The 26,422-nt window shown below is 56.1% G+C and overlaps 10 protein-coding genes across 10 annotated transcripts; 2 read left to right on the top strand and 8 right to left on the bottom strand.

The window, feature by feature from the left end:
* Window positions 1–413: 413 nt before the first annotated feature.
* BO86DRAFT_429649 (amidase family protein) lies at window positions 414–2,850 on the top strand (the record flags this gene model as incomplete). The annotated part of the gene is made up of 3 exons (XM_025675648.1): window positions 414–440; window positions 654–2,449; window positions 2,524–2,850. 3 exons carry the CDS (start codon window positions 414–416, stop codon window positions 2,714–2,716), a joined length of 2,016 nt encoding a protein of 671 aa, XP_025528187.1. The 3' UTR covers window positions 2,717–2,850.
* A 94-nt stretch (window positions 2,851–2,944) lies between these two features.
* Window positions 2,945–3,786, bottom strand: BO86DRAFT_389002 (uncharacterized protein). The gene has a single exon (XM_025672011.1). It carries the CDS (start codon window positions 3,754–3,756, stop codon window positions 3,280–3,282), a length of 477 nt encoding a protein of 158 aa, XP_025528186.1. The 5' UTR covers window positions 3,757–3,786; the 3' UTR covers window positions 2,945–3,279.
* A 1,106-nt stretch (window positions 3,787–4,892) lies between these two features.
* Window positions 4,893–7,435, bottom strand: BO86DRAFT_389001 (LCCL domain-containing protein). Its single transcript, XM_025672010.1, has 2 exons — window positions 6,710–7,435; window positions 4,893–6,655 (listed from the first exon to the last, which is right to left on the bottom strand). Exons 1-2 carry the CDS (start codon window positions 7,171–7,173, stop codon window positions 5,062–5,064), a joined length of 2,058 nt encoding a protein of 685 aa, XP_025528185.1. The 5' UTR covers window positions 7,174–7,435; the 3' UTR covers window positions 4,893–5,061.
* Window positions 7,436–8,003: 568 nt separating this feature from the next.
* On the bottom strand, window positions 8,004–9,524 carry BO86DRAFT_86306 (glycoside hydrolase family 76 protein). Its single transcript, XM_025677745.1, has 3 exons — window positions 9,266–9,524; window positions 8,748–9,197; window positions 8,004–8,685 (listed from the first exon to the last, which is right to left on the bottom strand). Exons 1-3 carry the CDS (start codon window positions 9,467–9,469, stop codon window positions 8,110–8,112), a joined length of 1,230 nt encoding a protein of 409 aa, XP_025528184.1. The 5' UTR covers window positions 9,470–9,524; the 3' UTR covers window positions 8,004–8,109.
* Window positions 9,525–11,316: 1,792 nt separating this feature from the next.
* BO86DRAFT_409602 (Clr5 domain-containing protein) lies at window positions 11,317–13,772 on the bottom strand. Its single transcript, XM_025674428.1, has 2 exons — window positions 13,315–13,772; window positions 11,317–13,171 (listed from the first exon to the last, which is right to left on the bottom strand). Exons 1-2 carry the CDS (start codon window positions 13,428–13,430, stop codon window positions 11,440–11,442), a joined length of 1,848 nt encoding a protein of 615 aa, XP_025528183.1. The 5' UTR covers window positions 13,431–13,772; the 3' UTR covers window positions 11,317–11,439.
* A 499-nt stretch (window positions 13,773–14,271) lies between these two features.
* On the top strand, window positions 14,272–15,837 carry lysB (homoisocitrate dehydrogenase lysB). The gene is made up of 4 exons (XM_025668976.1): window positions 14,272–14,387; window positions 14,461–14,501; window positions 14,601–14,770; window positions 14,846–15,837. The coding sequence occupies exons 1-4, from the start codon at window positions 14,357–14,359 to the stop codon at window positions 15,702–15,704; spliced, it is 1,101 nt and encodes a 366-aa protein (XP_025528182.1). The 5' UTR covers window positions 14,272–14,356; the 3' UTR covers window positions 15,705–15,837.
* Window positions 15,838–15,995: 158 nt separating this feature from the next.
* Window positions 15,996–18,095, bottom strand: BO86DRAFT_388998 (putative sulfate/molybdate transporter). The gene has a single exon (XM_025672009.1). It carries the CDS (start codon window positions 17,734–17,736, stop codon window positions 16,429–16,431), a length of 1,308 nt encoding a protein of 435 aa, XP_025528181.1. The 5' UTR covers window positions 17,737–18,095; the 3' UTR covers window positions 15,996–16,428.
* Window positions 18,096–18,331: 236 nt separating this feature from the next.
* Window positions 18,332–19,007, bottom strand: BO86DRAFT_388996 (GPALPP motifs-containing protein 1). The gene has a single exon (XM_025672008.1). It carries the CDS (start codon window positions 18,989–18,991, stop codon window positions 18,506–18,508), a length of 486 nt encoding a protein of 161 aa, XP_025528180.1. The 5' UTR covers window positions 18,992–19,007; the 3' UTR covers window positions 18,332–18,505.
* Window positions 19,008–19,845: 838 nt separating this feature from the next.
* On the bottom strand, window positions 19,846–22,520 carry BO86DRAFT_409598 (aconitate hydratase ACO2). The gene is made up of 2 exons (XM_025674427.1): window positions 22,446–22,520; window positions 19,846–22,360 (listed from the first exon to the last, which is right to left on the bottom strand). Exons 1-2 carry the CDS (start codon window positions 22,488–22,490, stop codon window positions 19,991–19,993), a joined length of 2,415 nt encoding a protein of 804 aa, XP_025528179.1. The 5' UTR covers window positions 22,491–22,520; the 3' UTR covers window positions 19,846–19,990.
* Window positions 22,521–22,865: 345 nt separating this feature from the next.
* arg2 (acetyl-CoA:L-glutamate N-acetyltransferase) lies at window positions 22,866–25,335 on the bottom strand. Its single transcript, XM_025669873.1, has 3 exons — window positions 25,170–25,335; window positions 24,891–25,076; window positions 22,866–24,810 (listed from the first exon to the last, which is right to left on the bottom strand). The coding sequence occupies exons 1-3, from the start codon at window positions 25,221–25,223 to the stop codon at window positions 22,933–22,935; spliced, it is 2,118 nt and encodes a 705-aa protein (XP_025528178.1). The 5' UTR covers window positions 25,224–25,335; the 3' UTR covers window positions 22,866–22,932.
* Between the last annotated feature and the right edge of the window lie 1,087 nt (window positions 25,336–26,422).

Here is a 26,422-nt window from a genome sequence, read left to right as displayed (position 1 = left end):
ATCCACCTGAGATTCCCTGCCACGTTTGAATTGCTCTTCTGTCTCGCAGAAAGAACAATATAGCTGGGCTGAGTGATGAACAGGAACCGTGTACCTCGTGAGGCTGGAATTCGTGAACGAGACATGTGGTGAGACAATATACACGATGCGAGGCTGTGATTTCCCATCATGTTTGTCTTTTCAGAGGATCGATTTCTCGTATCAGGGGCCATCAAGATTGGACGTTGACAAGACTGCTGCGCTGGAGAAAGGGGGAAGCTGAATTCAATAGCCCGAAAGCTGAGCGCTGTGGTCATCTCCCCGAGCGAGACCATCTGCAGGGTAGTGATTGGCAGTGTGGGTTGCTGAGATGGTGCAGATGTCTGAGACAAGGTAGACAGCAAACGGGCTAGACCAGTGCTAGTGATGTGAATATGAAACCGGGAGTATCGAGGTTGGAGGTGCGGATGGCAGTGAGGTGAGAGGGTCTTTCCCATTTAAGTAGTATACCTCACTGCATACTACTTAACCACCAACACCCAGCTCAACTTAATCGATCACCTTCCAATCTCGCAAAGAACCTCGTACCACTTATCTGCAGCATGGCGCTAATTTATCTTCTCTACATCCTGTGCTTTGGATGGGCAGTGAGTACAGCTTCCATTCAACTCCAGAATCTCGAACATACCTCAGTAGAAGGCATCACATATGACCTGGCCGATGTCACCTACTTTGCAAACTCGGTGCATCCACATGCGGTAGGGGAGATTGGAAAGTCCAAGAGAAGTGAAGCAGCTGAGACTAAGGCATATGCCCCTATCACTGTGATTATCACCAACCGCAGTGCCGTCACAGGTGGCTTCTTGGAGGAGACAATTGACGCCTATCTGGCGGGAGACGATGTCTTCTCCGAGCAGTTCCTGACCTCGGTTTATATCACTTCTACCTCGTCCGTTCGATCCATAACCATCGACAAGACGGCGCTCAAATACTTGGATCAGATCGGAGTCGACCAGCTCTATCTCGACGCTGGAGTCTTCCGCAAAGCTCCTAGTCATGCTGCCACGGTTCGTATGAGCAGTCAGAAAGCACTACAGCCCGGACCGTATATAGCTCTAGTACTCGGAACGGCGATTCACTTTCTCGACACCTACCGGTTGTACATCGACCAGTATCGCGACTTCATCACGGGGAGCTACCCTATCAACGATGGCTTGGACACTTATGCACCGCTGCAGTCCATGGACTCTCGGACCTGGGCTCCGCTGATACCTGTTCCCAGTCGCATTTATTTCTGGGACGATCCTCGTCCGCTGGCTGGGAAACGGGTGGCCATCAAAGACCTCTTTGACGTCAAAGGCCTCCAGACCTCAGCCGGCAGTCAGGCGTGGATTGACACACGCCCGGTCGCCGACTCGACAGCGCCAGCTATCCAACGACTGATTGATCTGGGTGCAGTCCTTGTGGGCAAGTACAAAATGGCCCAGTTTGCTGCCAGCGCAAGCCCATGGGACTGGGTCGATGCCCAGCATCCCTTCAACCCCCGAGGCGACGGCTACCTCACCTGCGCCGGCTCGTCCTCCGGAGGCGGTTGCGCCATTGCAGCATACGCCTGGCTAGACCATGCCATCGGCACTGACACGGGCTCATCGATGCGCCGACCAGCAGCCGTCTCCGGTACCTGCGGCAATCGCCCCAGCCAGGGCATGATGTCCCTGGAGGGAGCCGTGCCACTCAGCTGGGCCGGCGACACTGTCGGTGTCTTTGGGCGTGATCCACTCTCCTGGTCTCAGTTCGCGAAATCATGGTATGGCAGCGAACCAGAACTGCATCAAAATACCTCCATCACCGGCCTTCCTCCACTTTCCCTGCCGAAGACTCACGCATTCCCATCACGCATCCTATACCCCGATGAATACTTCCCCATGCCCAACCCCGCGGCACAAGATCTGCTCACCTCCACCCTCTTCAAACTAACCACCCTCTTCAACATGACAATCACCCACTTCAATCTTAGCGCCACCATCACAGACGCCGCCATCTTCTCGGACACCGGCGACAACTGGGGCCGCCTCGCGAACAACACCATTGTCCTCACCACGTGGCCGCAGTACCACGATGTCGCCCAGCCCTTGATCTCAGCTTGGGCCGACCAGCACGACGGACGCTTCCCCCCCGTGGACCCCGGTCTCCGCTCCCTCTGGACGAACCTCGACTTCAACGTCACGAATGCGGAGAACTACGAGGCCGCCGTGCAAAGTCGAGCCGAGAGCATCGAGTGGTTTGAGCGCGAGATCCTCCGCTTTGATGAGGACACCTGCTCCGAGGCCTTGCTCGTTTGCGATGCCGGGACAGGGGGGCTGCCCAGCTTCCGCGAGTCGAGGCTGAACGAGGGCCCCAACGCGACGTTCCTGTCCTCATACCCGGACGGGGCGGTGATTCCGTGCGTGACCATCTGTGCGTTGTTCGGGTGAGTCTGCACTTCTCATTCTTCAGCCTCCTGACGAGACGAAGGGTGTATGCTAACCGGGATGATTCATCCAGCTGCGCGGACTTCACGATCCCGTTGGGACAGGTCCCGTACGCCTCGCCTGTCACGATGGTGACGGAGCAATGGCCGGTAGTCTTTAATCTGATCGCGCGACGGGGCTGTGATTTCATGCTGTTCGATCTGGTGGAACGGATGGCGGAGGCGGGGATTCTCGCAGAAGTGAAGACGGGGAGGACTGCTTATTAGACCCGGGTATGGGTGGTAGTTAAGAGCGGATTTTACCGTACTCGAGCCTGGAGCGGGGTGTGCTCCAGGTACACATCCCACTTCATGTAATTATACGAGATGGCATTCTCGAACAAACACAGCCATTGATATCCACATCCAGTGCACACCACCTGGAATTTGTCAATGAGGTATCATTCTATGCTATGGACAAACAGACATTAAGATGACATATCACAGTTCATCACTATCAGACAGGAAAACCCATTCATATCCCTTGTATAAAACATCCAGATATTCTGAGAAGGAAAAATGGGGGAAAGGGAGAGTAATATGCACACATACCCATGAACAAGATGGACAGAAAAAGAAAGGTAAAAAAAAGGGTTGAAAAAAAAACTCCTATATACTCCCATAACCCGACAGCGGGGGCGGGAACCGCAGCTCCACAAATTTGTCACATGAACAAGCAGAAACAATTCGGAAAAAAAGAGAACGAGGGGTAAAACGCCGCCGCCGCCGCCGCTGCCGCCGCCGCCGCCGCCGCAGCAGCGGAAACGAGACCCAGGGTGCTAGCTAGCTAGCTACCCCATCAGCCCGCCCAAGACCACGCGACTCACGCCGGCGATCTCGGTCTTGGCCTGGGTGCGACTCGAGTCCTCGAACTCGCGCACGATGCCCGCGACCATGATCTTGCGGATCTTCGCATCAGCCTTGGAGAACATCTCGCCCATGGCCACGGTGCAGATACTGGGGGTGTACACCAGCGAGACCAGGCGGGTATAGCAATCGATCAGGACGTCGCACAGCGTGACGAAGGTCTCGAAGTAGTCCGGCTCGAAGGGGAGCAAGGGGGTCAGCAGGTAGGTGTACTCCTCGCCGGGGAGGAGTTCGGAGGCCTCGGTGTGCGGGAAGCCCATGGAGGCGGAGGAGGCGGAGGAGGCCGCCGCGGCGGCGGCATGGTGGTGGTGGTGGTGAGCGGAAGCGGAGGCGCCGGAGGAGGAGGAGGAGGCGCCGGCGGCGGCCATGGCTTTCAGGTCGGAGGGGTCGGAGGACTGCATGGGGAGGCCGATCTCGGTGGCGGAGCTGGCGCGGCGGGCCTTGGAGGAGTAGGCGCCGGAGGCGTGGGCGGCGCGCTTGAACATCTGGGGGATGCGGGCGCGGGCGAGGGCGGAGGCGGTGGAGGAGGGCGGGCCGTCGGGCGGGTGCACCTGCTGGAAGGCCTCGAACTCGAGGAGGAGGGCGTTGAGGGCGCGCAGGAACTCGACGGGCGTCGTGCTGACGTCCAGGATCGGCGGCAGCGACAGCCCCAGCAGCAGGAAGTTGATCGCCCGCCGCGACAGCTTGCGCGCCTCGAAGTACGCCAGCCGGCTGATGTCCGCCCGCGAGAAGTGCACCGTGTTGAACCAGTAGATCCGCCCCTCGTGCGCCTTCCGCAGGTACCCCAGCGTCGAGATGCGCTTCACCGCCATGTCGTGGACGTGCTGGTAGACCGCCGCCGCGCTCTGCGGGCCGTATGACCCGTTTGTGCTCGTCAGGGGCGGCGGCAGCGTCCCCGCCGTGCTGCCGTTGTGCCCGAGCCCAATGCCGCTGCTGCTGTCATGGATGCTGGATTTGGTGTCGCGGCGGGTGAGGCTCGGGGCGAATGATGAAGACATCATTGTGGCTCTCCCGGGGGGAGGTAAATGGATTTCGGGGGAGGAGGGGAGGGGGGTAAAAGGAGGGGGTTGAGCAAGAGGAATGGCAGGCTGTGGTGTGGCAGTGGCAGGCGGGGCGGCCTGCCCGCGTATCGTTGGAATTGAAATCGAGTATGCGATTGCTGGGTGATATTCTCTGGATTGGAGATGCAGTCAATGGAGCGTAAACGTTGTCCAGGGGGCAAAAGAGAGAGACCGCCCGTGGAGTGAACGGAGGACCGGGCCAGCAACTGCCGGTAGTTCAAGCTGGTCTACTCTACTTTCCTGCAGTGTGATTGAGTGAACTCTCTCTTCTCCGCGCTCCACCGTTCACGTCAAACACTGCAAACACCACAAACCACCTCCGCTCGGGTCACATGATGGCTTGGGGAAATGGTCCGGGATTTTCTTGTTTGCATCGTTTACACCGATAAATTAAGCCAGTATACAACGAATAAACAATAAACATGGCCTACTATGCTCAAGTACTCGCTACCAGCCATATTATAATTCCAGATAAATTTAAGCTCATGTACTTCTCATATACGCTTGTACTTCTATATACGTTCTACTATCACAGCATGCACAAACACCGAGCCTGGTCAGGCGAGAGCGATTGTTAATCAGAAACACAGATTTATACTCCGTCAACACCCTCTCTAAAATCGACCATGCAACGTTACACCAAGTCTAAGACTTTGGAGCTGGCGGTGACATCCATCGTCCATCTTTCAGCCAGACACCAGCCCCTCCGTACTTGCCAGCTTCCGCTCCCTTGAGGAAAGCAAAGCGGAAGAAGAGATCCTCGGGTTGCGAATCTTCGTCCTCACGGAGGACCTCCATATCCATCACATCACTCTCGATTGTCGGCCGGTGGAATAGTTCAAGCCCGTTATGTCCATGTCTATGCCAGATAAATTCTCCGCGCTTGTCTTCGTCAAGGTATCCGCGCCAGCGCTCGACGTCGTTCACCAAAACCGAGATCCCATCCACACCCAATTTGTTCATACGTTGCCGCTCCCAGAGAGTGAATGTGATATTGCCGTTGCCGTGGTGGGTTTCGTGGGTGTCCAAGCCCGGCAGCGAAATCGTCACGGAGGAGTCGGTGACATTGGGGTAGGTGCCGCCCCACCACCCGTGCGCTCCACCAGGACCCGGGGCTTGCTCGCCCAAAGCCGCGGGTGTTTCAATGATCGACGCAAACCCCCACCGGGCAACGCCGTTGATGAAAAGACCCAAGAGCAAGCCCTGATAAATCAGAGATGGTCGAGTTGGGAGGGCCGTGCCAGGCATCAGTAGGATGGCGAGAATGTAGTGGTGGATACGCAACCGGAGACCCGGCAGAGGAAGCAAGATCAGAAGGATAAGACCCATCGTACAATAGATCTTGAGGTAGCGAGGCATCAAGCCACCCATGCGAATCTGCCAAGCTTGAGTGAGAATAATACAGATGACCGTGGGAATGACAAGCGCCAGTGCTACTTTGGCTCCGGGCTGTTTCTGGATATCGTGGGGTGTAAGTCGCTCCAAGGGAATCAGTCTCGCAAAGGTATAGTTGTTCAGACCGCCAATAAATGCAGGTGGCAAGTAGAGCAGCGTCTTAGTAATCTGATAGACAGGCTCAGACAGCGGATCCAACAGCGGCCGAGCGCAGTATTTGTACAGGACGTAAGCCACGAAAGAGGCCGGCAGCAGTCGTGACAGCAGACTTGAGAGCAGGTCGGCAAACTGGGTGAAAGAAGGCGGATCTGAGACCAGGCCCACTTGGCAGAACAGCATGAAAAAGGTGCTGAAGAAAAGCACCGGCGAGGAGGTGCTAAAGATCCAAAGTACGCTCAGCACACCAATGGTGATGCCAAGTAGCGGCCACCGAGGATCTTGAGGGCATGTCGCCTGCGACGAAGACAGTTCCACGAAGCTGAATGACTTGGGAAAGGTAGATGGAAATACGACCGAGCGGATCCCATTCTGCTTCGACGGCGGGAACGAGTGCGCAGCACCCTCCAACTTCACCACACCACAGCCACCCACCGTGTTAGTGATAACGCCAGCATGGATGGCCGCCTGACAGACATAGCTATCTGCCCGGTAGACACCGGGCTCATCCGAGTCGGGCTCCGGTCCTCCCACGACTAGCCCCCGATAACTGTAAGTCTCGTTGCCGACCATATGAGGCTCCAACAACTTGGCGTCGTGACAGTTGGCAGGACAGCGGAAGGCGATTGTTGACTCAGAGAACGGGCGACAGTCGTTGCCATTCAGACCACATTCATTCCCGTGCGCCCTAGGATCTAGGTTAGCTCAATCTACCGCACCGCTTTAGCGCATCTCAGCTTACCAGAAACTTGTCCGGCAGGACAGTGTCTGGGGACGCCCATAGCCCTCGATATACCCGGCCTGCCGGGAGTGCCATAGCACCAGACTCCACGGCAGGAACCAGGCGACATACAGTAGCAGCAACAGTGCGATTTTCTGTTTGCGCTTGGGGAAGAAGCGCTCCAAATAACGGACCGGCAGCTCCTGGATCTGTGGGAGCAGGGGCCTTAGGAGCAGTGATCGCGGGGGATTGGGACCCCGGACCCATTCAGCGGTGGCTCGACCGACTTTGCGCAGCGGCAATGGTACCCAGCCCCAACGAAATGATTTGGATGATTCCCGTAGCCACACGGGCAGATATCGGAGCGCCGCTTCCTCGTCCTGAGGCGGATCGGAAGCGTCGGGATCGACTGAGCGAGCCTCTTCATCTTCGAGCGACGGCGGCAGATACGGCCGAGAAGTGTCCTCTGGACCTTCGCCGAGCATTGTTCTTGTAAATCGATGCTAGTGTGTACAATCGGAGGGTGATAGAGTGATAGATGGAAAGCAGGGTTCTGAGGGAAAGCGACGTATCTAAGTGGGGGGGCGAACGGCGGAGGGAAGAAGCTAAGGGCCTAAGGCTCGGTGCAATCTAGATCGGATCCCAGCCGCAATGAGACCCTTTCTCAGTCAAGAGAAGGGAGACTAGTGCGTCGTGGGGGGGGGGGGAATAAACCACGATAAAAACAATAGGGGATAGAATGATTGTCAAGAGAGAAGTAAGAAGACAAGAGAGAGAGAGAGAGAGAGAGAGAGAGAGGTGCATGAAAGAGAGAGAGGCAAGAGAGGCCTGGCGCCCGCTGGCAGCCGGACTGGACAGACTGGACTTACACTGGGCAGTCTAAGCCTTGCCTTTTAAGGTTCAGGTTCCATTCCACAGCCAGAGTCACTCGCCCCAGTCTTCTGACCACTCACCGCCGATTATGTCAGCCCCACTCTCCGCAGCGTTCCTGCGGAGTGTCAGATGAATTATGTCAGCCTGCCCTCGTATTATTGACTCCCCTCACTTGTCACGGTCTCTTCAGGGGACTGCTTTTCCGCAGTGGCAAAATGATAGATGGGCGGAAGGACAGACACCGCTGGCTTGCCTCAAATATACCTGCTAAATCTTGATTATCTTCTATATATACAGTCATATCCTTGTCAAGCGAGACCATCCAGACACAAAACATACAAGACCTATAGGCACACTGCGCCTTCAGCAACACAATATGTACCCGACCACTTGAAACCCACCGGGAATCTGAACCAAAAGAAAATAATAACGAAAAAGAGGAAAGATGTCCCTCTAGAAAAAGATACCCACAATTTGTGGAAATGGTATATAAGGACCGCTGTGTGGTATATAGATGCGACGCAACATCAAGCCGTCATTGCCGTGGCCTAGCCTCCGAGGAGCATCCAAGCGATCATGCCACCCCACGCCCCAACAAAAACAATCGTCAAGATAGATGCACCGGCCTTGTCACCGGCGGTGATCTTCCGCGTCGAGGTCTTATCGCCGGTGGTATCTCCTTTACCGGCATTCGGGTCGCTGGTACTGTTACCGCCAGTGGTGGAGGTCACCGGGCCGGACTTCTTCGTCGTAATGAGCACAGATGAAAGGACATTGGTGACGGCGATTTCTTCCTCCATGCCGTTCCATCCATCCCACGACTTCGGGTACCACCGTACACCACACGTGTTGTTGCTCATTCCGCTGCAAGACGCGGCCGCGGCCTCGGCGGAGCCCTGCAGCTTCGGCAAGATCTCGTCATATGTCGAGGGGACCACCAAAGCCACAAATCCGAGCCATCCGCTCAGCAGGCCCTTGAAGAGGATTTCGTTGTCGTTGCAAGCCTCCGCAGGTTCACAGAGTTCCTCGGACATGATGTTGCCGCCGTACTGGGACGGGAAGAATGTGGTCAGGGTGACGTTCAAAAGACCATCCACGGCGGTCTTCCACTTGGCCTTGCCCGTCTGCGATTTTTGTCTCCTGTTAGCGTCCACGCAACCCAAGGTCGGTCGAGAGTCGTCCTTACATAGTTGTACATGTATGCGGCACCCATCAGATATGTTCCATAATTGTAAGACCATTGGTTGTTGCCCTGCGTTGTGCAGCCGTTATCAATGTCGGTTGAATCCGCGACGTTCCACGTTTCGTTATTCAACAGAGGAACGGATGCCGACCAATCGAAGATCTTCTCGGCCCAGTCGGCGTACGTATCGTTGTTGGTGTAACGGGCGAGACGGGCAGCCAGCTGGAACAGGCCTCCGTTCGAGATTGAGTTCTTCATATCGTACCCAGCCTCGTACGGCCAGATCTGCCAGCGCAGTCCGCCTCCGCAGTTCGAGGAGTCCCAGCGTGCGACTTGGGTGTTGTATACGCCCTGAGCAAGCGCGAGCCAGGAATATCCGTCGGTCGAATCGGCGAAGTCGATCTCAGCCGCGGTCATCGCTGCGAGGCCCCAGAACATTTGATCGTCGTTACCCTACACAGATGTCGTATGTGAGATTCCGTCCGAAAAAGTCCGATCCCACGCAAACCCGGATTACATACCAGATAACTACTGTAGTTGCTCGGCATGTAGTCGCAGTCACCTGCTTGCCATTGCATGCCTTGGCGGACTTCATCGTTGTAGGTGCTGTCGCCGGTGTAATAATAGTAGAGAAGCAAACTCATAAACAGCGCACTACCTTCCCACCACTTCGAGGGGAATGCACCGGGAATTTGGCCGGTCTCATTGCCGTGGTACCAGGTCATGGACCCGTATGCTGTTTGGCTTGCCGCAGCCTTTATGGATGCTGTGGTAACAGAGAATGATCAGCGTTCTGTATGACAGCTTGTTCGAGCGTGGCACAGTATATCTCCGGCTGGTATGGGTAGATGTTGGCAGGTTGGTGATTGCGGTAGAATCAGAGAGCGGAAAGCATACATTCACTACTGATATCAAGATCAATGGCATGAGTGACATGGCCGAAGAGAGCGGCATTGAGAAGCAGCCCTCCATGGAGAGCACCATGGAGGAAGCGCATGGTGGGAGGCGGCGACTTAAGAAGGCAATGGGGGGTGAAAACGAGCGGCAGGAGGGTTCAGAGAAGGGCGAAGACAGAAAAACGAAGGAAGGTCACGGTTGACCAGCGGGGATGGGAGCCAGATAGGCGAAACGATCGGGAGGGGAAGGGAAAGAAGGAAAAAGGTCGGAGAGAGAAGAGTAAGTTAGAATTGAGATTGGAAACGGGACTGGGAAAGAAAGAGTGAGAGTGAAAGAAAGATGATGGCGTTTGGCCGCAGCGGCAGCAGTCAGGTTAGTTGAGTTGCCAGTAGCAAGCAAGCATAGGGATTTAGGGACTGCAGCAGAAGCAGAAAATGGGGCCGGGGGGGGCAGAGAGGGGGGAGGGAGACCCAGCACTGCTTGCTGCACTAGACTGCTAGCCGCCAACCCGTCTCAGGTTCCAGATTTTGTTTTTTGATTATTTATTATTGATTGTTACTCATTTTCTCAGGTTGGAAAGGGAAAGGGAAAAGGAGATTACTAGCAAACCAATGGCCAGCCATGGGGGGAAAGAGGGACAATCGGGCGGACCACGTCAGCTTCGCTCGTGCAATGATCATTGAGAATCGTCCGGTTATTCTTGGAACAAATTGGGGACAGCCCAGTGTGCCCGTGGATGGTGGATGGTGGATGGTGGATGGTGGATGATGATGATGAATGGTGCGACAAGATTGTTCTGTCTTGGATCCAGGGTCGACTCAATCCAGTCCAGGCTTTTTCCGTCCGGGTCATGGTTGTGGGAATTGTAACCAGTTCTTCATTCATTTGTCTTGTTGACTCTCTTTTACACTTTCCTGCCCCTGTTGGCCTCTGGTACTGTACAGTATGCGGTCGGGTCCCAAGCTTTTTTGCCCAGCTTTGCCAATATTGCCAACCCCCGATCGGTCCGTGTCACAACACACAAGCATGAGGCCATGTGCCGCCAACGAAAAAGTAAGGGGTCAGACATGACATTTTAGTCGCTGGGCGGTACATCTCGAGGCTGGCTTTCTATTCTTGACGCAGCATGTCAGCACAGGTCAGTACTTACTAGGTACATGTATTTAGCGACCATATCTGAACCAAGGAAAAAGTACGGAGTAGATACTCATGCACACTAATTCTCCTTCTTCAGACCACACCCACGGGGTCTTGGCCCGATGACGGAGTAGCGAAGATCAACCCGCACATCACAGCGATGGCTCAGCTTCCACTGCTGCCTTGTCTGCCGAGCCATCGTAGGCTAGGTAGCCACCACTGCGTCATTTCCGAAAGCTGGAGGCAGGAAAAACGATACGAATACGACCAAAAGCCGACCACCATAATTAACAAAGAAAGAGATAGCAAAGCCAGTGCAAGCCAACGCTAGACATCGCTGCAAAAGATAATCTTACTTGTAAACCTGTTCTCACGGCCGACAAGGAGTAAGGAAGAAGGGGCTTGAAGTTGGGTGGTTTCTTCCACCCCCGCAAGGGCTCGCTCGCCATTGGCTCCACTGTCAACTATGTAGCGCTCTTCCCTCGTCCGGATAACAACCTTGATTCACAAATTCGCACTTGAATGGTTAATTGAATTGGTTTCCTAAGCATAACTTGCGCATATATTTCTAACAGATTGTTTACAAGACATGCAAACTATGGGTATCAGTAAGAGCACTGCAGAGAGCCAACCCGGTGGCATGGCCCGGTGGTGCAAAATGTCAAATTTGGTCCAAGGAAAAGACAAACGTCGCTTTTCTCCCATGGACATGAGTTAGATAGGCATCCAGCTCGTGCTCCTCGTCGATGACAAACGAGATCTCGTTGCCTTTCTCGTCGCGATCAGTACCCTCGATCTTTGTGATGACCGCGTCAGGATACCGCGCTGCAACCAATTGCTGGAGCTCCGTCACCGACCTGGCGGTCAACTTATCCACCCAGGTCTTAGCGTCTCCATGCAGTGGGCTCTGGGGGTGGATGCGGAGATAGACGGGCACGTGCAAGAGGGACGACCCCAGCATCGGATCCACATAGCTAAAGGCATCGCCCGAGTCAGCATGAGCAGCGGTGGCGAAGGACGGGTCGTTGGCAGCTTGCAACAGAGAAGGGTCGATCTGCATGTCGCCCAGATCGCTGTTCGACACCGATGCACTGGCCAGGGCCTGCGAAGCCAGGGTGCTGATGCCATTCGCGATGCCACTACCGAAGGTAGCACTGACGCTAACGGGGGGGCTCTCAAGATCCGGGCTGGGCACATGGGAGTGCGTGACCGACGACTTCCGGGCGGGATGTCGCTTCGTTTGGTCGTCGCGGAGTCGTTTCATGACATCGCGACAAAGGACCTCGAGGGCCTTGAGCTTGATCGCATGCTCGGGATCCGCAGCGCCGGGGGCGAGGATGCGCCGGAGGAGCTCCGAGTTTTGGATCCACTGTTCCTTCAATTCCTTCCAATGTTCGTCGCCCGCTTCCAGCTTGCTGGTGAAATGATCCGCCTTGAGGGTATTGTAAAATGCATTCCGGATCTGACGACTCTCCTCCGGGTTGATGCCCAGAGCATTTTTCGCCTCGGCAATGGTCATCCGGCGCTCCAGCGTGCGCATCCGCTTCGTCACATCAGTGCAGACGACATCCAGCGCCAACGACTTCACGTCCAGCTGATTCTGATCGTGAAACACCTGCTGGAGGTGATACGACTCCTGGATTAGCTTGTTCTTCGCCTCCTGCCATCGCTCGGGTCCAGCCACCGTCTTCTTGATGAAGCCTGCTTCCTCACAGATCTGTTGAAACTGGTCCCGAATCTGCCGATACATCACATTATCCAGGTTCAGGTATTTCTTGCTCTCGTCAATCGTCGTCTCCGAGGGAAATCGGGGCGGCCCTGGTGGATCCGCTGGCATGCCTGCCCATCCGCGCGTGCGCCGCCGCCGTTTGCGATTCGCCCACCGCTCCGCACTCTCTGCCTTCAACTTGTCCATTCGCTCTTTGCGCTTGGCCAGAGCCTCGGCCGACAAGGCTGGAGAGTCGGTCGGCGAAATCGACGCGTCGTCGGCGGGGGCGACGGTGGTGGTGGTTGTGACGGCAGCAACAGGGGCAGCAGGGACAAGAGGCTCCTCAGGCTCTTCATATGCCAACCCAGACTTATACACCTCCTGCTGCAGCGCCAGGAGACCTTCATCCTCCGGTAATTGCGGCAGGGGCGTCTGCATCACCCTCGACTGCGACTTCATGCCATTGGGGACGCGAAGCAGCCAACGGTTCTTGGCGCGCACTCGCATCAGCTCGCGCTCCTTGATCTCGAACCCTTCCTCGTTGAGCATGCGCAGCATGTCTCGTTGGCTGGTATTCCGCTCCCAGAGCTGTTTGACGCGCGCCACGAGTTCGACATTCTTATGTGCTGGATTCTGTTTGGACGGGAACCCCCACCGCTTGAATTGGGTCTGGAACGCTCGTTTACTGGGCGAGAAGCAATTGGCTGTCAGTGAGACAAAAACGAGGACAGAGCGAGACAGCGGATCGGCGCGCGGGGGAGGACTCGAGGGTTTGGAAATCAAGGGGTCCAATGTCGACGATACACGAACTCCACGAAACTCACTCACCTCGGGGCAAATTGGTAGACGTTCTTCATATATTCCATGATCTCCTCGAGCGCCTTCTTGTCCTTAATATACATCTGAAAGCAGATTTCCCGCTTTCCTTCCCAATCGTACACCATCCTGACAAAAAAAAAAAGCCGCGGCGGCGAACGCGGCCCTTTTTCTTTCTTTTTTCCCCCCCGAAAAGAAGGCCTTATCCCTCAGGGGTGAATGACACACCCCAACGAGAATGAAGGGAAAGGCGAGGAACGCCTTTCTCGCTCTCGACGATAGGGAGAGTGGACGAGCTGGTGAGAGTGGAGTACGGCGCTGTATAGATCGCCAAACAGACGTCGGTTGTCCTTGTTGTACCCCGTAGTGCGTCTGGCCCTGGAACCGTGTCCGGTGAGCTTTCTGGACAACCGTAGTAGTTTCGCGTTGGCTGGCAGGTGGCTTTCGAAGGCCCGAGGACGGGAGGGAAGTGCAAGTGTGTTGGAATACGGAGAGTCATTGACACCAGCAGTGCGAGCCGTTGTGGGTCATTGGCATGAGTTCACGTGGACTAGATGTCATCATCGCCGGCTCGCTTTTTCTGCCGGTCATGTGTCCTCTAGCTTCGGCAGGCGGTAACAGAACAAACAGTTTCCCCGGCCGCTTTTTTCCCGCTGTATACCTGTGAAATCTCGCCGCGAGGTTGCGAGGTTTCTTAGTTTCTGCCATCCTGGGCGGTGGTCTACGCGGTGAGGAGCCTATTCTGCCCCCTAAAGTCAAAGGCGGTATGCTTTTGAACAGTTTTCCAGATAGATTTTTCCCTTCTGTATACCTGGTGCAGAATGGATTCTCGTTACGAGGTTGCGTAGTTTCTGCCAGTTGGGGCGGTGGCCAAAGCGGTGGGAATCTGCCAGCCACCTAACTTACCCACACCCTCCCTCCCCCAAAAACCGGGGCCCGCCGATCCTCCGATTGCGGCGGTTTCTCTATCGGCCGTTTATAATGAGCTCGAGTCACACTTAAACTCTCCTTGATTCCTTGCACAACCACCTACTAAAATTCCTACGATTTCGCCATGGCTGCTGCTGCTAGAACTCTTCGCATTGGTACGATACCCCTTCCCTACGACTGAATATAATTCAAGAAGGCTCAATTGACATCCCCTTTCCAACTATACAGGTCTCATCCCCGGAGATGGTATCGGACGGGAGGTCATCCCGGTGAGTCACTTTCCCAGGAGACGATGCAATTGAATTTCTTTCCTCATCCGAACCAGCCACACCACAAGCCCAAAAACTGACCACAAGTCGTCCCAACAGGCCGGTCGCCGCGTTCTGGAGGCTCTCCCCTCCTCGCTGAACCTGAACTTCAGCTTCGTCGATCTGGATGCGGGCTTCGACACCTTCAAGCGGACCGGTACCGCTCTGCCGGACAAGACGGTCGAGACCCTGAAGAAGGAGTGTGATGGTGCTCTGTTCGGAGCCGTCAGGTAAACCCCCTCCCTCCCCTCAATCCCCCCTACCGCCACCCCCTCATACTAACCAAGTCATCAAAACGCACACAGCTCCCCCAGCACCAAGGTCGCCGGCTACAGCTCACCGATCGTCGCGCTCCGCAAGAAGCTGGACCTGTACGCCAACGTGCGGCCGGTCAAGACGACGGCAGGGGGCAGCCACAACGGCAAGCCGATCGACCTGGTGATCGTGCGGGAGAACACGGAGGACCTGTACGTGAAGGAGGAGACGACGCGGGACACGGCGGAGGGCAAGGTGGCCGAGGCGATCAAGCGGATCTCCGAGCGGGCGAGTTTCCGCATCGCCAGCATCGCGGGCGAGATCGCGCTGCGGCGCCAGAAGATCCGCACCGCGGGGCCGCCGGGGCTGTCGACGACCGCCCGCACCAGCCCGATGGTGACGATCACGCACAAGTCCAACGTGCTGTCGCAGACGGACGGGCTGTTCCGCGAGACGGCGCGGCGCGCCCTGGCCGCCGAGCAGTTCGCCGGGACGGTCGAGGTCGAGGAGCAGATCGTCGACTCCATGGTCTACAAGCTCTTCCGCCAGCCCGAGTACTACGACGTCATCGTCGCGCCCAACCTGTACGGCGACATCCTGTCCGACGGCGCCGCCGCCCTCGTCGGCAGTCTGGGGCTGGTGCCTAGCGCCAACGTCGGGGATGGCTTCGCCATCGGCGAGCCCTGCCACGGCAGCGCCCCCGACATCGAGGGCCGCGGCATCGCCAACCCCATCGCCACCCTCCGCAGTGTCGCCCTGATGCTCGAGTTCCTCGGCGAGGAGGCCGCCGCCGCTAAGATCTACGCCGCCGTCGATGCCAACCTCGATGAGGGCAAGTTCCTCTCCCCCGATATGGGCGGCCAGGCTACGACCCAGCAGGTTCTGGATGATGTCCTCAAGCGTATGTAAGCGGGGGGCTGCGGTTTTGTGTATATTAGCGGGGGAGAGTAGGGATTTTGGTAGAAGTACACAAAAAGTAGGGAAAAGTTGCGGTTTTGTATGCTAGGTATAGCCGGATTGGGAAAAAGAAATCTTGATGTTCACGCTGTTAGCGACTTATCTGGGTGGTGGAAATTCTTTAGAGGCACTCCGAGTAGCAACGGCGCCTGAACCGGTTTTATGTTTGGTATTAGCATTCGGGCCGTCCACAAGTAGGAGGTTAACGTCGCACAGGTTTACGTATTGCATGTCTGTCAAAAGCCTGTTCACATTTCAGGAAAATTCGGTAGCAACCGGATCCTATCTCTTGATTTCGGTGTACATCTTAGTTGGGTTGTGCATCCAACGCCCAAAAAGGCTTGCTGTCCAGGATCGGGACATCTGATATGACATCGAGACTGCAACCACCTCGACCCCAAGCCGTATTTCAGCCTGGATCTTCTGTCCCAATAAGTAGCCGCGGGGGCAAAGCCATATCGCGTAAGTACCATTGCAAGCCCATGCGCGAATCAATGAATCCAAAACAGAAGCTCATATCTCATCTCTCTCTCGTGTTCTCAGTCACAGCCAAAAATAAAGAATTGTCCAAAATGCCCCCGAAAAGCGTATATACACCGAGGTCAACTATACAAACATCAAGACAAAACGACTACCAGAAAGAAAGTCGTCGTCGAACAACGGGGAATCGGCTCAATCACTCCAACTGAATCCGCCTCTGGTTCCACCGTTCGCGCACCCGCTCGAACAGCGTGGGCAACTCATACCCCCAGTGGCAGAGCATGCCGGCCACGAAGCCGACGGCATCGTTCTTGAACCCCACCAACAAGCCCACGGTGACCATCATGACGGTCCACCGGCGCTTGCGCTCCCAGTCGCTCAGCATCGGGCCGATCTCCTGCGCGCCGTCGCCGGCGAACCCGTGGCTGGCCTTGCGGATGTCCCGCGCCCCGGTGGTGTTCAGCGACTCGCCCACGCTGACCAGCTCCAGGCCGGCGGCGATGACCATCACGCCGAGCAGGGCGGTGGGGAAGCGCTTCAGCAGGCCGACGAGGGACTCCCCAAAAAACACGCCGATGATCAGCTTGAGAGCCCCCAGGATGATGACGCTGGCGCCGGACCGGGCGCCGAAGCGGTACTGGGCCGCCAGCCCGCCGGAGCCGTGGCAGACGGGCATCGCGCCGAACCAGCACCCGATGAGGTTCATGCCTGCCACGCTGAGGCCGACGGAGGTGATGGAGGGGGTCTCCAGGGTGGGGAGGAGGTCCCCGGCCAAGTGGACGACGGCGACGACGGAGTTCAGCGTCGTCAGGGGGATCTGGCCGACTCCCGCGTCGAGCGCGCCGATGCGCCATTCGTGGGCGGATGGGATGACGGTGTAGGGGTGCCAGAAGACGAGGGACGGGAGGTCGGAGGCCAGCGCGCTGCCGATGACGGCAAACGAGAGCCCTAGGATGAAGACGAGCAGGGCGTAGGGCACGTTGCGGTACACGTTGGTGATGATCAGGAACAGGAAGGCGGCCACGGCCCAGGTGCGGTTGTCGGCCCAGGACGGGTACAGCCATCCGAGGGACGAGAGGATCGAACCCCCGGACGCGATGATCAAGGACAGACCGGCGCCGACTTGGATGCCTTTGATGACGGGAATGGGGATGGCGTTGGCGAACCAGTTCAGGAGGCCGGTTATGCTGAAGAGGAAGACGCAAGCCCCGACAAAGATACCGGCGGCGGCGATGGCTCCGTTGGTGAAGGTTCGAGCAATGGCCACGGCCGCGATGGCTTTCATGGGCTGCACGGGTAACGGAATCCCGAAGAAGAGGCCTGTTAGAATGTTAAACAGACCGGAGAAGATCAGGGTGCTCGACAGAGAGACAGTGCCATTGACGGCGAGGGCGATGGCGATGGGCAAGAAGGTGCCCAGATCGCCCAGAGAGCCGGAGATTTCCGACACATAGTGGTGTCGAAAGGTATGGAAATTGTGCGAGGTTACTCGACGGAGGTTCATGATGAGAGAATATGTGGAAGGGAGTATAGGGGGGATACATTCAGGGGGAGTAGGTGGGAACTTGGGAAGTAAAGAGAGGGAAGAGAGGGAGAAGCAGGGCAAGGGATAGGGATCTGAGACAATGAGGAGATGATGATGATGATGATGATGATGATGATGATGGAACCTCGTATCGGTGAAGAAGGCGATAAGCTGGCGTGGATTTGCTTGAGTGTTTTGGGATTGGCTTCCATTCCCCGCACGGCACGAGGAGGAGCAGTAGCAGTCAGCAGTCTTACTACATAATAGGTACCAAGTACGAAGTACGTATTCTGTAGTAGTATAGATCAGTTCCAGTCTGCTGTTAACTCAATCTCCAACTTAATCCGTTTATCTGCGGAAAAAGCAACCCCGCAGACAGACAGACGGACAGACAGAAACACAGCCAGACAAACAAACAGACAAACCGGAATCTCTTCCGCCTGTCATCCGTCGGCGTTTTTATCCGGTCCACTCAGCTTGAAGGATTGTCCGGTATACCAGATCAACCTCATTGTACTAGGGATACAATCTCAGGATATTGTTAAATCTTGCAATCTGTATACTGCCCCATCAACACCACTTCATGTACATTGATAGTAAATAGGTAGCAGTAGGAGACAACCCCCCATCTATCCACCTATCCATCCACCACGCAGCAATGGAACCACCGACCCCTCCTCCCCCTCCTCCTTCTCCTCCTCCCTTACAGCATCCCCCCTCCCGGATAACAAAAATGCCTCATCCCCCATCACAAAAACCTGCCACTCGAAAACCGACTCCCAAAATCCGCCGCCTTACTGATCATCTCCCTCCGCTGGGCATGGGAAATCTTCCCGGCGAGGCCCATATCCTTCTCGCGATCGAACGCCCGCTTACTGGGATCATCCTCCTCCTCTTTGGGCAGTGTCCTATGCTTCTCGCGCGCCGCCGCATCCTCCCGTCGCTTCTCCTCATTATACCGCCGAATCTGCTCCTGCATCGCCTTGGACGGCTGAGTCTGTTTACCACCAGCGGCAGCAGCCCCTGCATCGTGATTCCGCGGCGCCTGCACGCCCAGCACCTCGTCCTGGAGCCGCTTCATTTTCTGCTCCGGGGTCTCCGTCCACGTGACGTCGACGCCCCCGCCCGCGGCCCCGGCGTGGCCGGCGCGGGGCCCGGACTGGAAGCGCCGGTTTCGCAGGCGCGTGGGGTCGACGCGCGCGGTCCGGTCGGAGGGTTCGAGGGGTTCGAGCATCCAGGCGTCGCGTTGGGGTTCTGGTTTTGATGTCGTGGTGGAGGAGGAGGGGGAGGTGGTGGAGGTGGTTGGGGTGGGTTGTACGCTGCCGGCGGGTGGGGGGAGGGTTGGACCGAAGTCGTCGTCGGAGCTGTCGCTTTCGCTGTTGTTCTCGCGGATAGGGGCGCTGGGTTTGTGGTGGTGGTGGTGGTTGTTCGTCTCGTCGTCGCTGGCGCTGGATTGCGCCGGGGGCGGAAGGGAGGGCCCGATCACTCGGCGGCGTTTGCTGGATGCGTCCTCTGTGTCGATGGGCGCGGGGCTGGGGCCGACGGTAGGGCCGGCGGCGTATTTGCGCTTCTCTGGTTGTTGGTCCATTGCGGCTTGAAGGTCGGAGGAGTTGGCTTTTGAGGTAAGGTGAGGGTGCAAGATCCAGGTAGTCTGGCGGGTGACAATGGAGAGAATGTGTCACTTGGGAATTGCAAGTCCTGCTTGCGTGTTGAGCCGATGGGCTTGATCAAGCTGCTAGGTGAAGTAAGTCTGGTAAGAGGGTAGTAGGATACTCAAGATTGGGCGCTGTAGAAAAGGTTGAAGTTGAATGCGACGAGGAGTCCTGTGCAAACCAGGCAAAACGTCAGAAGTCTGATCATGTGATCTCCCCCCGTCTTATCGATAACCATTTTCCTGCATATCTAATCGCTGTCGATAAGATGCGACAATACTCTAGCTACTCATCATCTTCATGGACAGTACCTTCAAATCAGCTCAAAATTATCACAATAATGTTACACTCTCTACATAATACTTCACCCATCACAAGAACCTACAAGACACGCATGATCCAAGGAACAAAATTCCAGTCATAAAATTAATCTAACCCGCTTTTTGCCCCGAATTTTGAATACTCAAACAGCCCAAGAACCCAAAAAGCCCCACGATATATGTACATAACAAAAGATAGACAAACAAGCAGCACAGTTAATCTTCCAGCGGAACTCGCATAGAAATCACAGATCAAACTGTTTATTGCTTGTTCGCCCGCTGCGCCAGCAGGTTCAACGCACTACCAGCCAGGATGAAACCGCACTGGTCGGGGCTGAGAGTGTGGCGGACGGGGATGACGAGCTGCTCACCCGAGCGCTTTGTGACGTGCAGCTGGATGGAGCCCTGGCCACCGGCCTGGAGGACATCGTACAGGCCCTCGGTGGCGACCTGATCGCAGGCATCGATCTTGTCGTAGTCAGCCGGGTTCTCGAAGGTCAGAGGCACGACACCCTGCTTCTTGAGGTTGGTCTCGTGGATACGGGCGAAGCTCTTGGAGACGATGATGCGGCCGCCCAGGTAGCGGGGCTGCAGGGCGGCGTGCTCGCGAGCACTGCCCTCACCGTAGTTCTCCTCGGCGACGACCAGCCACTCGGTGCCCTGGGACTTCCAGTGGGCAGCCAGATCGGGGATCGAGTACTGCTTGCCGGCCTCGTCGTAGGCCACGTTGGTCTCGCCGGTGGCGGCGTTGACGGCGCCGATCAGAGTGTTGGCAGAGATGTTGGGCAGGTGACCCTTGTACTTCAACCACGGGCCGGCCGCGGAGATGGTATCGGTGGTGCACTGACCCTTCACCTTGTAGAGGACCTTCAGACCAGAGAGCTCGCCCTTGGGGAAGGGAGCAAAGGGCTCCAGCAGCGCCAGACGGTCGGAGGTCGGGGAGACAATCACCTCACAAGAGGCGTCAGGAACAGCAGCTGTAGGCTGGAAGTCAGGGTTGCCGTCGGCGAATCCCTGGCCGGGGAGGGCCTGGCCCGTAGGGGGCTGGAAGCGGAACTCCTCGCCGCTGGGGGTCTTGATGCTGTCCGTCATTGGGTTGAAGGTCGTGCTGCCGGAGTAAACCATAGCCGTGACCAGCTCGGGGGAGGCCAAGAAGTTCATGGTCCGGCGGTTACCGTCGTTACGGCCGGGAAAGTTGCGGTTGTACGAGGTCAGGATGGCATTGTCCTCGCCCTTGGGGACGCCGTCCGTGCGCTTCCATTGACCAATGCAGGGTCCGCATGCATTGGCCAGCACGGTACCTCCCGCCTGCGAGAAAGTCGACAGCGTCTGGTCACGGTCCAGAGTAGCCCGAATCTGCTCACTACCAGGCGTGATGAAGAAGTCGGCTTTGGGTTTGAGGCCGGCCGCGGTGGCCTGCTTGACCAGGTGCTCAGCACGGGTCATATCCTCGTAGGAGCTGTTGGTGCAGCTGCCAATCAGACCGGCTCCCAAAGTCTGGGGCCAGCTCTTCTCACGGACGGTGTCAGCGAAGGCAGACACGGGAACCGAGAGGTCCGGGGTGAAGGGGCCGTTGATGTGAGGCTCCAGGGTGGACAAATCGATGGTGATCAACTGGTCGTATTGGGAACCATTGTCAGCCCGCAGGAGGTTCTGGGGTCCAGAGGCGGCAATCTCAGCGGCAGCCTTGGCCACATCGCCACGGTGAGTAGCCTGAAGGTAAGGAATGTGGTTGGGAGAGAAGGGGAAGACCGAGGTGGTCGCGCCAACCTCAGCACCCATGTTGCAGATGGTAGCCATACCGGTGCAGCTCAGAGTCTCCACACCGGGGCCGTGGTACTCGATGATGAATCCAGTTCCGCCACGAACAGTCAGCTTGCCAGCCAAGTGAAGGATGACGTCCTTGGGAGAGGCCCAGCCGTTCAGCTTGCCTTCCAGGCGCACACCCAAGATGCGCGGCGCCTTCAACTCCCAAGGCGCATCGACCAGGGCGTCGACGGCATCCGCACCACCAACACCAATGGCAATGGCACCAAGACCACCAGCATTGGGGGTGTGGCTGTCCGTGCCCAGCATCATCAGACCAGGAGCCGAGTAGTTCTCGAGCACGCTCTGGTGGATGATACCAGCACCAGGGGGCCAGAACTCGATACCATACCGCTTAGCAGCGCTCTCCAGGAAGTCGAACACCTCGCTGTTTCCCTGGATCGAGGCCGGCAAATCGACATCGGCACCGCGCTCACCGACAATCATGTGGTCGCAGTGGATACTGGCAGGGACCGCAGTCGAGGGCAAGCCGCAGGACATGAACTGCAGCAGAGCCATCTGGGCAGAGGCGTCCTGCATCGCCACACGGTCAGGCTTCAACTTCAAGTTGGCCTTGCCGCGGATGTCCCGTCCATTGTTGGTGCCGGTCAACAGCGACTCCTCAGGGTTGTCCAAGTGGGCGTAGAGGATCTTTTCGGCCAACGTGAGAGATCGCGAAGAACCCAACACTCGACGAACTTGTTCCAAGTTCCGCACAATCTTCGGGTATGGGGGCATGCGCGAGGAAGCAGGGGTCGAAGAGGCCTCGGTGGCCAGACCACGGCGAGCAAATAGTCTTTGTGGGGAGAGGCACTTCGGGGCCAACTGGAAAGTGGAGAGAGGAGTGTGTCAGTTCCGATCTATCTATCGCTTGAGATGAAGCAGGATGATCCAAGAGTGCACCACATACCCTCTGAGAGGCGGAGGCCCGCTGCCAAACAAGCTGCCGCACCATTGTTCTTTGCAGGAGAATGCTGTGAAGAACAATTGCACAGAGAAGGAAAAGAAAAAGGTAGATAAATGACTGAGGCGAGGGAGTCATTCTTATTCTCGACCTTTAGTCGCCCTTTGATTATCCTCGCTCTGATTGGCTCGCGCCACCGCCGATGCCGGGAGATCGACTCCAGACAGATACGATACCGGAGCTGTATTGTCATTTTGCCGCATTGGGTAAGAATAGAGGGTCCCAATGCAGGCCAGCCTCTGAGTCATCCAGCCCCTTTGTGTATTGGACGGTATCAACACTATACCCTCCATACAATTTATACTTCCAAGGTTTAGAGACGGTTGCAAGTGAAGTCGCTGAGACCCGAACAGCCGGGCATATATACTCCGATAGTATCTAGTAGATCTATACACACTGTGCAATTTTTGGTTTATTGGCGAAAGGGTTGTACTCAGTCAACCACCCCAATGTCATCCGCCCAACTCGGCTGGATGCTGCGACACACTCCTTCGTAGTCCTGGAATCTCTGCGAATCCTGCACCAATCCCGGCGTTGTCCAAAACATGGTCCAATTGGTGTCATTCAGCTTCCAGGTTCCCTGCGAGCGCTCAAAATACCATTTGTTTACCGGGTTGTCCTTGCGGCTGCGCCAGCACACGCCATTCGGGAAACAGGACCGCACCATCGCGTTGAACACAATATCCGCCACACCTCCCGCACCCTGACTGCGTTTCAAAACAGCAAACTTATCCAAATATGGAACCATGCGGGCCTGACTCGCCTCGCTTCCGTCATCCTCGACCCCAGGCGGCAGCTCCCAGGTTAAGATGGCCCCTCCTTCATATTCTCCGGCAATGATCAGCCCCGCCAACCGGCCATTGACACGGTTCAGGTAGTCCTGCACGTCAAGTTTGCGGTTGAAGGAGTCCTCGATCAGATGAACCAGGCGCGGGAGGTCGATGCATGGGTCATCCAATCCCAGCTGCGGGCGATTTTGCGCAGTCCACACCTGAACTCGCGGATTCGGGATCAACGTCAGAGGCATGCCTCGTTTGACAAAGGTTGTATGTAGGCCGGGCGTAGCAACAGAGGCTGGCCGTCCGTGCATAGCTGCGCGGCGGCTCAGAGGCAAAGATGAAGAAAGTAGGGGTTTGTCGGTTAGGAGATTATGGATCAGAGGGTTTCGCTGCCGACGGGTGCCCACCGCAGAAAGGTCTGGCGCAAGATCATGGGAGGATTGAGCTGAATTTGCGACTTCGAGAGGCGAGGTTATAATTCCAGAAGAGGCCGATGGTAGCAATGCGAGTGCCGCTTGGCTCAGCCGCAAGTTCTCGAGATGGCCATCGATGGCACTCGCTTCCAAAGCCGGAATCGACGGGCAGTCGGATTGGCCCGCAGGGGGGTTCTTCTCTGCTGACAATGCGGACTGCCGCACTTGACGCAACTCTTGTAAGATATCCCCAAACTCTTGCTCCATGTTGATGAAGACGTGGGACGACTGAGGGCCACTGAGCGCGGGAATACCACCGAGAGGATCTAAGAGAATGACACGATCCAGAGAAACTTCTGCCTGTAGGTCCTTGATCCTCTGAGCCGTGAGCAGAGGATCTTCATCAGGATCAGGCACTGTCGCCAGTCCTGCAAGTTCCTTTGCCAATGCAAGGATGGCATCGTTGCCAGAGACGGCGACAGCCCGGGGAACTTCCTCGGTGTAGGCGACAGGGGCCGCAACCACAATCTGGCCATCCCGCAACGGGCCGAGCAGCGCTTTCCGCGAAGACACTTTCAAAGCTGGTGGCTTCGTTGTTGAGATCGACAATACCGAATCAATGTGGGCCGATTTTGAATCTGGCTGAGCGTCGACCGCCAACGATAGCCGATCTGCCTGCTCTGCGGCGATCTTCCGCAGCGCATTGAGGTCCTCGCCCGTGCCCGGGTCGACTACTACACAGCATGCCATCCCCAGACGGTTTAACTGGGACAGTGTTTTCGCTACGCCATTGATTGTGCAATCGTCCAGGAGTTGTGGGGTGGTAATCTTGATCAGGGCCAGATGAAGACGCTGGGTGATGGTCGGCGGTGGGGGACTAGGGGTGGTATCATGGATAAAGACCGGCGTCTCGTAGACAGACCGGGAGGCACCGTAGAACGAACCCAAGTTAACCCCGGTTGATGAGGGTATAGCCGCAGAAGGGATCTTCACATCTGTCACGAGAGGTTTAGGTGCTTCTTGGTTTGCGCTGATCTGGTGCTGGGCCTTGAGGCGAGCAAGGTAAGACTTGGCTTCTCGCTTCGTCGACGCGGAGTTTAACAAACTAAGAAAGAAGTCCTAGCCCTGTCAGCTTTGCGATTGCGTGGAGAAAGGTTGTTGTGTCGGGAGCCAAAAAAAAAGAGGTGTATATCGCATACCCGATCCAGCAACTTCTCCTTGGCGCGGCGGCCCAGTCGCTCATAGCTCCGACTGCTGGACGAGAATTCAGCGCTTTGCTGAACTCGTCGTTCGGTTGTAGACGAGACATTTCTCCTTGTGAAAGGACACCATACTGGTGATTGAATGCTGCTGCTGCTGCTGCTGTTTAGAGAAGCATTGCTTTGCTGTGCGTAGTGAGGGCGAAGTCAGCCCGCTATTCACATCCCCATACAATAAGACCCTCTGAGTCAGTCATTGTTCGGGCCCGAACGACGTACCTTGAGTCGCGAGGACTTTGCAGTCCTTAGCCCCGTCAAAGTCCTAGAGCTCATGTTTCATTCCTGGCCGAGATACGAAACACACATGCCAGGCAGGAATACATAGAAAAAAAATCTTGAGAAATGGAGGTTGGAGGGGGGGAGGGGAAGACCTCGGGTGTTGAGGGAAATGCAGAGGGAAAGCAATCAACGCGGGGAGCTTTTGGGCCGGTCGGAGGCAGCGCGAAAAATAAAAATTAATGCGAATGACGCATCGTCCGTTGTCGGACCGGATCGGCTCCGAGACATTTTTGATCTTTTTAATCTAGATAAGGGCAAATTTCCCATCAGTGGAGTCCTTGTCCCATGGGCCATAACTACAGTACATTCCCTTATCCTTGAGTATCTTCATTGTCCAGAGCATTGCCTCGGTCTGATCTCTTCCCAACTTAAGGGACGGGTTATTGCCTTGGAGGACCTTCTATCACAGTAACCCTCGAAGAGCAAACAACATACCTCCCGATCGGACCCAACCCCTCTGCACAACACACACGACATGGCAAAGCAAAATGCACAAGCGAGCAAAAATCGGGCAGCGAGATGGGTCACGGAGTAGTTACTGCTACTCGCCTAGCAGTCTAGTAAGTAACACTCGTGGCTGGTACCTTTAGTCCACAGCTGGCAAGGAAGAACCAGACCCAGTCCGAACCACAATCAAATTATCAATCAGTAAAAGGTCTCCACTTCATGGGTCTGTCTCCTCCATTTCCTCCTGGTCCGGCAGACTCCTCTTCCGTAGCTGAAGAATGTAACCCGGTCTAGCTGTAAGGCTGACTGATCCTGGTACGAGTATTCAGTAAAAATTGACACAAAAAAACCACCACACCACTCCGTGGTAATCTCCGAGATCCACCCTGTCAATTAGGACTGGTACCTGATCCTACAACGTGGCATTGGTCTGCATGTAGGAACAACAAGCAAGGAGACGGAATCGAGCACCTGTCACATTCAAAGGGGATCTTGAGCAGACAGACAGGCAAGAATACGTACAGTAACTACCTCCCCATCAAGTGATGGACCCTCACCCTCGTCCCAACCAGAGAGTTCGAGAGTCGGAGGTCGGGAGTCGGCACCTTGGTCAATCCAATCCAATTGGACCCATTTATTTTTTCTTCCCGTGTGCTTTTCTCTTGTGTCCCGCCTGAACAAGACTCTTCTTTGCTCCTATTCATTTTTTGTCAAAGAGGACTGTACTTTACAATGTAATGTGGCTT

This window comes from Aspergillus japonicus, assembly GCF_003184785.1.
Source record: "Aspergillus japonicus CBS 114.51 unplaced genomic scaffold BO86scaffold_21, whole genome shotgun sequence".
Lineage (NCBI taxonomy): Eukaryota > Fungi > Ascomycota > Eurotiomycetes > Eurotiales > Aspergillaceae > Aspergillus > Aspergillus japonicus.
Note: the sequence above shows the minus strand (reverse complement) of the source record. Positions and strands in the feature narration are given on the sequence as shown.